The sequence below is a fragment of the Rhinatrema bivittatum genome, chromosome 18 (genome assembly GCF_901001135.1).
Source record: "Rhinatrema bivittatum chromosome 18, aRhiBiv1.1, whole genome shotgun sequence".
Lineage (NCBI taxonomy): Eukaryota > Metazoa > Chordata > Amphibia > Gymnophiona > Rhinatrematidae > Rhinatrema > Rhinatrema bivittatum.
Genome location: NC_042632.1, coordinates 49,747,213 through 49,759,780, shown reverse-complemented (window position 1 = coordinate 49,759,780; position 12,568 = coordinate 49,747,213). Strand labels below are relative to the sequence as shown.

The 12,568-nt window shown below is 44.9% G+C and overlaps 1 protein-coding gene across 1 annotated transcript in view; it reads left to right on the top strand.

Annotated features, from left to right (window-relative positions):
* The first annotated feature begins 3,665 nt into the window (after positions 1 to 3,665).
* ACSL6 (acyl-CoA synthetase long chain family member 6) overlaps positions 3,666 to 12,568 on the top strand; it is a 36,472-nt gene continuing 27,569 nt past the window's right edge. The window contains exons 1-3 of the mRNA XM_029583843.1: positions 3,666 to 3,690; positions 9,374 to 9,594; positions 12,356 to 12,470. Coding sequence (XP_029439703.1) covers positions 9,400 to 9,594; positions 12,356 to 12,470 — 310 coding nt within the window. The 5' untranslated portion in view covers positions 3,666 to 3,690; positions 9,374 to 9,399. The remainder of the gene's footprint in view (positions 3,691 to 9,373; positions 9,595 to 12,355; positions 12,471 to 12,568) is intronic.

Below are 12,568 nucleotides of genomic sequence, written 5' to 3'. Positions count from 1 at the left end.
AAATCAACAAACAATAAAATCAAGAAATATAAATCGATCATAATAAACCATACTAATAAAAAGCAGGTTGCCCAACAGATGACAAATGGAATAACATCCAATACTTAAGAACTTATATAATATGTTTTACAAATTTCCAAACAGCAATAAAATATTTCAAAATAGCAGACACATCAAATACCCAATAATTAAAACAAGGGAAAAATCACCTGCAACCCATAGCTGAAAACTTTTGATTTCCAGTTACCCTGAACTTGTTGTGGATTAGTGGGGGTGGCCCATATTTTTTATGCCTGCACCCCCCACCTCCAGGCAGGCTCACATTCACACACATATACACTACATCCCCTCATACCCCCAGGCAGGCTCCCATTCTCTCTCACACACGCACGCACACTCCCTCAAGGTAGGCTCCCTTTCACACACACACACCCACCCCCAGGCTCTCATTCGCAACTGACACTCACTCAAGGCAGGCAGGGTCCACGGGTCTCTCTTCCTCCTCTTCTAGCACTACGGCTGCTGCTGCTACTACTGCTGCGACCCAGAGAACACTGCATGCATTGCAGACTGCAGGAGTCCTTCCTGCAGCTCCTCCGTCTGCCGGCAGGTCCCTAAGGTATTTAACGCTCTTGGTGTTGGCACTTCCTGTAGGCTCTTCTCGTGATTCGCAGCCTGCTGCTCTAACCAATAGGCTCTTCATTCACGTGATTCTTTTCCAAATAATTCCTAATGTTGTTTGCCCTTTTGACTGCTGCACAAGCCTTGATTTGTGGGGGAATGGTCCAGAATGCAGTTCCAGCACTTCTTTTCAGGCTTAAGCAGCAGGGCTGTCCTTCTCCAGCTCCTCCCCTCCAGACAGTCTGCAGGAAAGAGAAGAAGAGAGGGTGAGCCTAGAGTAGACAGAGCAGAGAACGGCCCCTCTCCTTCTATTATCCCACACCCTCATCCCTTCTCCTCCTGTATTGCAGGGAATGAGGACCACTAAAGGGGACTCATGGAGGTCTAGGAATACAGGATCAGGATTACTAGGGCCAGAGAGGAGAAGGAGGTTAAAGAGAGAGGGCCCCATTCTCTCTATCCTCCTACTTACCCCTGGTGACCCTCCAGCCCCAGCTGTCCTTCACCCACTAGTGCTCATCAGGCATGTTAAGGGTCACCTTTAGGTGTGTGTGTGTGTTTGGGAGAGAGAGTGCCTTTAGGTGTGTGTGTGTGTGTGTGTTTGGGAGAGAGAGTGCTTTTAGGTGTAGGGGTGTGTGTGTGTTTGGGAGAGAGAGTGCCTTTAGGTGTAGGGGTGTGTGTGTGTGTGTGTGTTTGGGAGAGAGAGTGCCTTTAGGTGTGTGTGTGTTTGGGAGAGAGAGTGCATTTAGGTGTAGGGGTGTGTGTGTGTGTGTGTGTTTGGGAGAGAGAGTGCCTTTAGGTGTGTGTGTGTGTGTTTGGGAGAGAGAGTTTTCACACCCAGCCCTGGTCCCGCCCCTTTGCACCAGTCAGCCCTTACCACCCTCCCTTCCTCACGGTTCTGCTTCCTTTTTGCCTACAAATTAAGCCCTGCTGCCGCAGTACGCTGAGCTGAAGAATTCAAGGTTTTGCCCACAAGAGTGGTGACTCCTAACATGGACCCCAGCATCGTGTACCTGTAGTTGGGATTACATTGGTTGCCCATTGAACAAAGAATAAAATACAAAGCTTTATGTACCATACATAAACTAATACATGATGAAAAAGCTGACTGGTTAAACACAGCACTAACAGTACACGTCCCACACCGAAACCTTCATTCAGCGAATAAAGCACTCTTAACCATTCCTTCAGTAAAGACAGCCAAACTAACACCGGTGAGAGAGAGGGCTCTATCCTTAGCAGGCCCCACCCTCTGGAGCGCAATGCCAGTAGAGATCAGATGACAAAGCGATCTCAAAACCTTTAAGTTTAAAAACATGGCTTTTTAAACAGGCATACTATAAAGAGACCAGAGAATAGAAAAAAAAATACAGGAATAGGCAGAAGAGCATCAACACACTGCACTACTCTCAGATTGTGCAAGGCTATAGCACCACAAACATAATTGTAAAATACAGAGAATAAGAATTGTACCAGTGATTAGTACCGTAAAGGCACACGTGGGCGTGACCTACTTCACTTTTCAATTGACTACTAGTTCTTTTGATATATTGTAACCGAACCTTTGGCGGCACCTGTTAGAATGTACTGTAGTACGCACTCACCTACATTAATTTATGTGCCTACATGTAAACCGTTGCGATGGTATAGAAAAGATTTTAAATAAATAAATAAAAGAATTACCTGCGTTACTTAGCTCTTCATATGTGATAACTGATTGTCAATAACAAAAAATATGAAATGATACACCTAGTCAATATTTTAGTTAGGTACACATTTAAAATTGTCACTATTTAGATTTTAAGTTAATAGCACAGTCTGAATTGAAGCAGTCTTTAGAGGCCTTACAGTTCCAGTATTTTGTAGCATTATGCAGTCCTATACCTTATAATGAGTGTATGCATTTACTTGCTGAGTCAGTGAGATGATTACCATTCAGAAGCCCAGTTTCCTAGCCTCACAAGGTCCTTCTGCAGTTCCTCACAATCCGTTGCTGTTTTAGTAACTCAAAACAATTTTGTGTCATCTGCAAATCTGATCATCTCCCTAGTTTATTTATTTATTTATAGTTTTTATATACCGACATTCATCAAGGATATCACATCGGTTTACAGTGTAAGGCAAACAGACGCCTGGGGTGTGGTTTTACATTGAACAGTTTTACATTAAACTAGTTCTTTTCTCCAAATCATCTGTGAGTAGGCTAAATATGACAAGTCCCAATACTGATCCATTTGGAAAACTGACCATGTGGTCCCACCCTCTGTCTCCTGTCTTTTATCCAGATACCAATCCACAATAAGACACAGCCTTCAAAATAAAATGCCCATGAGTTTTATTGTTGTGGGTTCTTCTAATTCATGTGCATCCTGGCTTCACTTGGTGATAGGGCTTGAAACCTGTCCGACTCCTGGAGCCTCAACACATTCGGAAGGAGGAAATGTTGCTCTCATTTTCCAGCCTAAGTGGGTTTATGCATGTCTAAGGTACCTCTTTTGGTTGTAGGCGTTTTAGGACAGGGACTAATAATAATGCGACCGCTGTGCTCTCCCTAACCTCTACCTTTACTCGGTTTAGAACCATTTTGCAGCTCTTCCCATTCTGTGCACTACTTTGGCAGCACCCGCACACGTGTCCTGTCCGTAGACTCCTTTGAGTCTTGACTGCATCTTGTTGGTTTTGCTGTCTAGGAGCCAAACCCCCCGGGTCGGCACTGAAACCCGACCCGGGGCACTGGGGATGGACCGCGCACCGCTTTAGCCAGAGCGCTTCGGAGAGGGGGCGGGGCTCCTTCGCATGGGGGCGGGGCTCCCCCGGGCTGATTGGACGCCGGGACCGGGCTCCCGGAGCCGATTGGACGGGGGCCGGGGAAGCGCCGCGTCCTCCGTGTCCAAGCCTCGGAGCCGGCGCTCTTCGAATCTCGGGGCTTCTTTAGCAGAGAGCTGCGATTGGTTCTCCCCGGGGGGGCGGGCCCTGCTCCCATTGGCTGAGCCTGACACGGGCTCCTGATAAATAGAAGACAGGCTGAGCGGTCCTAGCAGATCTCATCGGGATCTCCCCGCAGGACAGGTAGGACGAGCCGGGCTCCTTAACGTAAGGGGCACGGGGGCTTTCTGAGGGATGCGCGGTTAATAATCCAGGCTTTGTGTCCGGCTCGGGTGAGCTGGGACATTCTGCCATGTATTGGCTGGGTGCTCGCCGGTATTGGCGCAGCCGGTGGCCGCCGGAGGAAGGCAGACCGTGCCGGGCCAGCCGTGGTAATCGCAGGTCCTCTTCTGCTCTCTTGCCTGCTGTGATTTTGGGGCGGGGCGGGGGGCGAGAAGGAGCCACGGTGCTGCGGGAAGGAAAGCAGCCTGGCAAAGGCTTGCAAGCAGGTGCCAGAAAGCAATCTCCAGCGGGATCCTTGGAGCCTCTCTGGGCTTGGTGCAAGCTGGAGCCCGGCTCCTTTCTGTTCGGTCCGGGCGCTGCTGGACCAGTGCTTTTCTCACCTGGCAGGTGTGGCATGGGACGCTTCTGAGGCTGAGCACTGCTGTTTGTTGTAAGCCGATGATTGCTCTAATTTAAATGGGCTGAGCCGGCCCCGGAAGGACTGAGGGTGCTGGACCTGGAGTACTTTCATGTCCTTATGAAACCAAAATCCCTTTACTCCATGGAGTGTGTTGCCAAGTCCTGACTATGCTGGCCATGAGAATAAGCCTCTGGCTAAGTTAGTGGTGGTAGAGCTGCTCGGCGCAGGATGGCCTTGTGCACTTCCAGTTTAAGCCTAGGTAAGATATTTAAGGTGGTGCTGAAATTGTGTAACGACTTGGGACAGGTACAAAAGCAGGTGTGTATTAGCTTAGCTGCCACCTAAGTGCTCACTCTCAGCTGTAGCTGTGTAACTGAGCACAGGAACGGCAATGCTGCTTATAAGAGCTATTTTGACTTTTCTTTACATCGATTTAAAAAGCTGCTGCTGCATCTTCTTACTATAGCTACGAATATGCCACTAGCTTCCTCCCATTTGGCCCTAATTAGGATGCGAGTCAACGCCTCCCCTGCTCTCAGTAAGCAGGTGGGGATGCTGAGGCTGACCTGCCCTTTAAAACTAATTCTGTGGTTTCAGGGGGGGGGACTCTTCCTGGCCAGGATTCCACTACCCTGAAGCAGTGAACCACATGGGGATGCCTGGCCGCCTCTGCTGATGACTGATACTTAAAACCTTATTTTTCTCTCTGCCAGTGGTGTCCCAGACTTCCCTGATCTGCCTGGAAAATGAGCCAGCAGGCTGGGCCTCAGCCTTTGTTTCCCTTATCTGCCCTTAATCTGCCAGCCATGGACTTTACTGTAGGTTCTGTTAGTTTATAATTCATCCCAGGTATCACTGTCTCTCTCCTGAATCAGATGAGTAAATTAAAATGGCTTTAAGTGGTTTGGTTGCTGTGTTGGTGCACTCAGAGGTATGAATAATGTCTAACAGATTCAAGATAATACCTGAAAGCTACTCAAATGTGTTTCAATAAGGGGAAAAAATGCTGTGTGCCACTGCTTTGTGCAGGCACAGCCTCCATAGTGGGTCATGCCAGCCTCGACTGAGATGGAAAATGAGGCTAGCACTCTGTTATCCTATTGGCCAAGCCAGCTAAATCATGTCCTATAGTCATCTATTTGAGCCAGTAGTGACTGTTGTCGGAGTGGGCATGTCAACTTTTTCCCCTCTCAGCAAGTGACTGGACAGCTATAATGGCATTGTAGGTGATTGTATTGCATATAAGGTTCTAGTCCACAACAAGCTGAGTGTTACCATTTTTAATAGCAATTTGAAAGCTGTAGCTACTTAAAGGCCACATCTATAGAAGACTTTTTTTTCTGCCTTGATTCTAAGTTTTGGCAAGTCTCCTATTGCTGATCCTGGAGGACAGGTCCAGTAATAAGTAACCAGGTTGCCACATCTTATAGCTGGGAATTAACAAGGACTAGATCTACTCATTCAGATCTGATAGTTACTACCAGTTGCCCCCCCCCCCCTGGTGAAGACAGGTTCCTGGTCCTACTCTGGGGGGGGGGGGGGAGTACATTTTCAGTTAGCTGGCTCACCTGGTTTAAAAAAACCCCAAAGGGATTTGACATCAAAATCCAGCAGTCTTAAGTTGGAAAAAAAAAACTTATTTGAATAAATGACTGACCATATGGCAATCTTGTTATCTGACTGTATATGTCACATGTAGAGTAATTGGGCATCTCAAGGTGTACTGTCTGTTTTTGCTGGACTTGTTAATTGCCGTGGTAAAATGCTACTGAATGAAGGCCTGGTTATTCTAAGTATGTGGAGAAATTTGCCTCAAAGGTGTGTGGTGTGAGTTTGGACTCATCCTTTTTTTGGATATTGTAAACTAACTGATATCCCAGACTAGTCCCAAGCTGAAACTGGTTATTGTGTGACTCTGATTCTTTAAATCAAGAATTACCAATGTATGGGGTAGCCTTGGTCAGAGGGGAAATAGAGAAACAGAAGCCAACCATCAGCAAGACTCTATATAACCTCCCAGATGGAACACTTTTTTACCTTATGTATCAGGATGCTATGTTCCTAATTGGGATCATGAATCTAACATTTCCTCTTTTTTTTTTTCCCCCTAAAAATGTTCAAAAATTTGAGCTAAACAAACTGCATGCTGGCTGTGAATTCACAACTTCACTGCAAAAAGTGAATCAAAAGTGGCACGTGATCTCATTAAGATAAGCTTCCCTTTCTGGTCCCTGTTTTATCAAAGAGGCAGGCAGTCTCCTGGTTAAGCTTGTCCCAGGGAAAATGGTGTGGACTTACAAGTAGAAACTCCCAATGTGGCGAGGGCTGAGCAGCAGCATGTTGCATTCCAGAGCGTTTGATCTGTATTGTGTGTGTTCATAGCCCTCTAAGGGCATTCAAGAAAAATCTAGGGGAAAGGTAACTGCTATGGGAAACAGGGTGGGGAGGAGAGAGTGGCTATAACACAGACTACATTTAAGTATGGATTAGGGTGTTGGGGTAAACTAGAGCAGAAGCACAATAGATGCAAGGGGATGACTGGTGATCACCCAAGAAAAGTGAGTGCTCAAATCATGCAATGCTGACTAACATGACTCTGTTTATGGCTTTGGATTTTGCCAAATCCAGCTCTTCATGGAGTTCAATCTCTTGAAGCTGGCTAGGTATAAAAAAGTCATTTGTGTAGCCATCTGTAGCAAATAGCTCAATATTCTACAGTTGTCAACTGGCTCAGTGTCTGCTAATCTGGGTTTTACCTGATTGCACGATCCCTCCCACTTTTGCTGGGGGTGGGAGAGGGCTAGAAAGGAATCAGAAGTATGTACTGGGTCCACACTAGCTCCAGACTCTCAGAAATGGAGCTAGCTGGGAACCCTACATGTGTGGTGATGCATAAAAACCAGCAATAGCATGTATCTTTCAGGGCATTATCCACACTTGAATTACTACAATGTTTAGGCTGCTGTGGAATAAACAAGAGCATCAACATCTTCTCTCAAATGTAATCTATCATTGGTTTGGAGAGAACTTTTTTTTGTTTGCACTTAATGGCTTCCTTCATTCATGAGCAGATGCAGAATATCTTTCTGCTGCCAGGGATAGAAAATTGTCACCTAAAAAGCTCTTGGCATGTAATTCCCTCTGATCTAAAGGTTTGCATGGCTCAGTAATCACTAAAACATTTCAACTGTACAACATTCAACTCACTTTGCTTAACTTCTGTGGCTTTTCTCTGCATAGTAGAAGTCCAGCTGCTAACTTTTAAATCTATCAGATTCACAAGCTAGAAGTCTATCAAGTCAAATGTATACTAATCCAGGGGAGGCCAACTTGATCTTCAAGAGCCATAAATCAACCTGGCTATCTGCAGATCTGTAACAAACATTTCATGCAACGCATCCAATACAGGCAAATCTCATTCATAATCGTTCAGGGTATCCTGAAAACCAGGCCTGTTAGTAGGAGTCAGCCATCAACTTTACTGTTACAAGATGTCTGCCTGTATTTTACCATGCTTGAATAGGATTTAACTAATGGCTCTAAATCTGTGCATATAGGCCCTCTCTCTTTTTTTTTTTTTTTTTTTTTTTTTTTTTTTGGATCAATGACAGAGCGCTAGGCTGTGGACACATGGCAGTGCATAGAATTGAACTGATGCAGTAAGTAGCTGTGCACACAGCTTAGCATTCCTCCATGCAAATCACATTAAGGCACTGGCCCTCTCTCCAGTGCATGGGCTTAACTTGCTTAATACTAGAAACATTGCTCAGAGGTGGAGTAACTTTTTTGGGCTAAAGTTTATGGGAGTGCACTTGATGTTTGTGGTTGTTGGTTCTGTGCTCAGCATTTGTCCATAAAAGTGTGTGTGTAACTCTTTATGAACTCTAATCTTGTATGCACACCTCTTAGGATCACTATTTTGTGCAGTAATCTGAAAGTGTTAACTTGTTAAATACATCCCATTAGCTTACTGCAGTAAACTAAGCTAGTTTTTAAGGCTAGGGAATTAAACTGGGGCCCCCTCCAGTCAACCCATCTGTACCTGGCTGCTGTACTATTGCAGGTCTCTGTGGTTTCCCTTGACTTCATTCTGTATTGGCTCTAACACTTTGGATCTTCCCTCGTTTTCATAGTGACCCCATGTCAGTTTCTGGTTAGTCCACTACAATTGCAAATTAGATGTGTACACATGCTTCATGGGTGGCATTTGTATCACTTGAATGCATGTGCTAAGTGTCCACACCCAAACAGGAATAATGTGTGTGTATAGATCCCAGAATTCACTTTAAGCACATGGAATGCTGTTTGTCTTGGACACTACTAGCTTAACTCAAAATGACTAGAAGCCTGTACCTGGCTATCGTGGAAGAAATGAGCCAATATGGTGCAGTTGGTGTCAGTACTTCGTCTTGGGTAGTTTGACACCTGGGAAATGGGACCCCCAACTCTACTAATAACTCGGGGATTTATACCTAATCTTGCTGAGTTATTGTAGAGTTGCAACCCTGGTGGCATTCTGCTGCCTTTCCCAGGGGATTGCAACAGAACAGATGTGGACTTGAGATGCGAGATTGATTACTAACACTCCTGAAGAGGCCCATAGGACCTGCCCTGATACTCTGGATGGGTGACACACAATTGTAGAAAATGAGGTTGTTGCATGAAATCTAGTACAATCTTACTATACACTCATGGTTGGAAACTCAAACTTCACAAAGGGAAAACACAGCCAGTAACTACCAAAGGTGCCTCTTATACCCTGATCAAACTGTGCACTAGATATGATTTCATGTTTAATGATGAAAAATACATAACTTGTGTGCACTATTTTAATCAAAAACCTAGCCATCCATGCTAGTAAAACTATTTAGTTTTTTTTTTTTAAACTGGGCTGAGGAGAAGCCCCTAAGGACATTGTAAGAATTTGCCCATCAGGGTGGGATGGTGGGGACCCCAGTAGTCATAGACTGCTCTGGCTATGAACTCATGACAGATCAGGACAGCACTTACAGGTACATCAAATGAAGATTCTACAAGATAACTGGGTAGATATAATGTGCTAAGCCATTTTTCATATGCTGCTACTTATACATATGCAAAACTTCTCCCGTGTGTGGGGGAGGGAATGGTCCTTAAATTGTCTTCTAAAATACTGCTTCTAATCTCTGATTATCCTAGCTTCATTTAACTGTCTGGTTTTTTTTTTTCTCCCTTCCCCCTGCTCTTACTCCTGAATTCTTCCAGAGTTGGTGGCTTCCATCTTTGACAAAATGCAAGCACAGGAAATCCTGAGGAGTTTGCGACTGCCAGAGTTTGAGGACTTCAGTCAGTTCTTCCGCAGTTTGCCAGCCACCGCCTTGGTGGGGATAGGTGCCTTTGCAGCTGTCTTTGCTTACTGGTTTGCTAGTAGACCCAAAGCCATGAAGCCACCATGCAACCTCCTGAGGCAGTCAGAAGAAGTGGAGGTAAGAGTAGCTCCTACTACAAGCTGTTCAACAGGCTAGCAAAGCATGGTGGGCCAGCCTAAGTAGGACTCCAACTTGTATAATCCATTAACTTTCTGACTTTTGAAACAAGTCACTCAGATCGAAATGTAACTCTAATTGGTTAAGATAGATGCATTACCTTAAGATTTTGAAGTTGAAGGTTGGCATTGTACTTGCCTACTAAGCTGCACAATGCAAGTCATATGGGTTCAGTTAAATTGTTCAGGTTAATTTTGATCCTATAGTGACATGACCTCTGACTGATATCTGGGAATCGGTTAAAATATTTCCTAGTTACATGTAAGAACCACTGCTCAAACACTAATCGATAACACAACCCCCCCCTTCTTGGTTTCAGAGCAACTACTCAAGGCCCATGGCCTTGTCCTCCCCTTATCTTATGCATCTGCCCCTGGGAGCCAGAGTTCACAAGCAGGGAGGAGGATCTAAGCCTTCGGGGCCCATGGTGTTGGAGGATAACTTGCCAGGCTTTAGCTCTCACTATCCCACAATACTCAGGCTCTCTTCAGTCAGCAAAACAAAAAAAAAATCAACACTCAAGGAACTGACTGGGCGTTGTGATCAAAGAACAAACTTACTTCAACTTGAAGTCTCCATGTGAGAGCAAAAATCAAACAAGATTCCCAAAATCAGTCTCCTTGTCCATTTTCCAGCCTGACTCAGTGGTGTTTCCTCCAGTGTAGAAAAAGGGAAACGGCTCTGCCAAATTGGGGTAGAAAAGTGAACCCAACAAGAGCTTCTCTTCTGCCCAAACTAATTTTGAACCCTGCAAGCCCACTTAACTGTTAAATATAGCTGGTGCCACTCTTGCTCCCACCAGGAAGGGGACGTCCCTTTAAGGCTGGCCAGGTCCACCCCCTGAAAGTCCAACATTTCCTCCTGCACACAGGGAAATGCCTTCTGGTCTGAGGGCACAAGATTTCACCCTGCTATGTTTGTGGTAGACTGAGGGGCCCACTGGGATCTCCAGCTCAAAACAATGCTACAGCAACACAAGCAAAGCATGCTGCATCCCAGTTGATACAGGGGAGCAGCAGCCAATGGCCAAACACCTGGGAGGATCCAAAATCTCCCAGCAAATGTAAACAAGAAAATGTTTGGTAAGGGTGCAAAGCCATGATGCAGAGGTCACTACCTCAAAGCTTCCAAAAAACCAGATTAACTGAGCTTTCTAGTAGCTAACCTATTATCTGTCTTGATCACCCTCTTCATCTACATGGTTCCTTAGTCTGTCTTTTCAGCTTCCTCACAAAGCTCTATATGCAATGCCCCAGGACTGGACAGAGGAATAATCTCAGGTGCTGGGTCATCATGCAACTCAATAGGCTCGCTGACCTTTCTCTAAAAAGGGAAAACTCTCTTCAGGAGCCTTAGGCTATTGGTCCCCCCCCTTGTCACAACTTGAGAATAAAGTTTGAGAAACTTGCTGAATAGTGGGGAGCTGTGATGCTTGTGGATAATACTGTGAAATCCTTGGTTTGTGCAGTATTCTTGGGGGGGAAAATAAGACATCAGGCCTATAAATTGGTCATGGTACAGTCTCACTCAGGTTACCCAGAACTGTACACCACACCATCTCAGATGGTGAACCTAAAGGTGCAGAGGAAAGTCTAAAGAGGTTAGGGCTCTTCAGCATGGTCTATACAACCATGATTTGAGGTGAAACAGTTATCCACCCTCTTGCTCCAGGAAGCTAACAAGTTTTTTTACTCTGTACTGAACTGTCTCAACTTTGTTCAGTCCACTGAACTGACTTAAATTGTTCCTTTGTTTTTAGTTATATTTTGCTGTAACACACCCTGAATGTAGGAAGGGTGGGTAACAAATGTTTAAACTATAGAATTTGTCAGAAGTGGTGAAAGCACTTGGTGGAGCTGGGTTTCAAGACTTTAGACAAGCTCTACAAGAAACCATTAGTTGTGTGGACTTTAGAAACTCTCTCCTTATGAACAAGGATTGGACCTTTTTGGTCTGGATTGGCTGTTGGAGACAGGATGCTGGGCTTGATGGAGCCTTTGACTAACTCAATATGGCATTTGTTATGAGTTGACAAATGCACAATGCAAAACCTTGCAGAGGCTATGTCATCAAACTTCCCTAGACTTGTGGAATGCTCTTAATGACCACAGTAGATCCCTCTGGCCCAAACAATTGATCCTTCTAATCTTAAGTTCTATTGCCTCCCCATATAAGAACAATGGAGAAGATCTGCTGGATATAATTCCCTCAGAGCAAAGTGTAGGAAGTATTCCTTTATGGGCTTCTCCAGGCACTCTTGAGACCCAGAGATCTCCTTCCTTGAACCCCAGGATATTATGGGTTCTCATGGTCTACACTCCTAATACAAAAAAAACCCAGAACTTGGTATTACATGCTTCCCTAGTAGAGACATCCCTCTGCCTAGTAAGGGACATGTGACTCAACAGATCACACCTAGAACTCTACAATCTGTCACCAAAACTATAGTCTTGACTTATGTAGCTTGTATTGAATTTGTAGGAACAGGATATAGTTACTTATAGCTTGATAGCCTGTGTCAACTTAATTGCACAATCTTTAGTTCTACACTTAAACCTCAAAGCTCTGAAGCAGACTCCTCCCTGTAGGCCAGAAATATATAGGTCTCAAACCAAAAGGTAAATCTTAAGGGGATATTCTAGTCACACCTGCTGGCTACTTGTCGGTTGGTATAATGCATACTATGTTAATTTCCTTGTAGAATGGTGATGGAGCCCGGCACTCTGTCCTAGGGGATGGTCCCAGACTCTTAACTCACTACTATGATGATGCTAGAACAATGTATGAAGTGTTTAAAAGGGGACAGCAGATATCTGGTAAGTGTTTCATTGTATCCTTTAGTACATATGGAGCAAGGTGTGGGTTTTTTAAGCTTCCATCACTCTTCTCTGCCCACAAAGATGAGCATAAAATC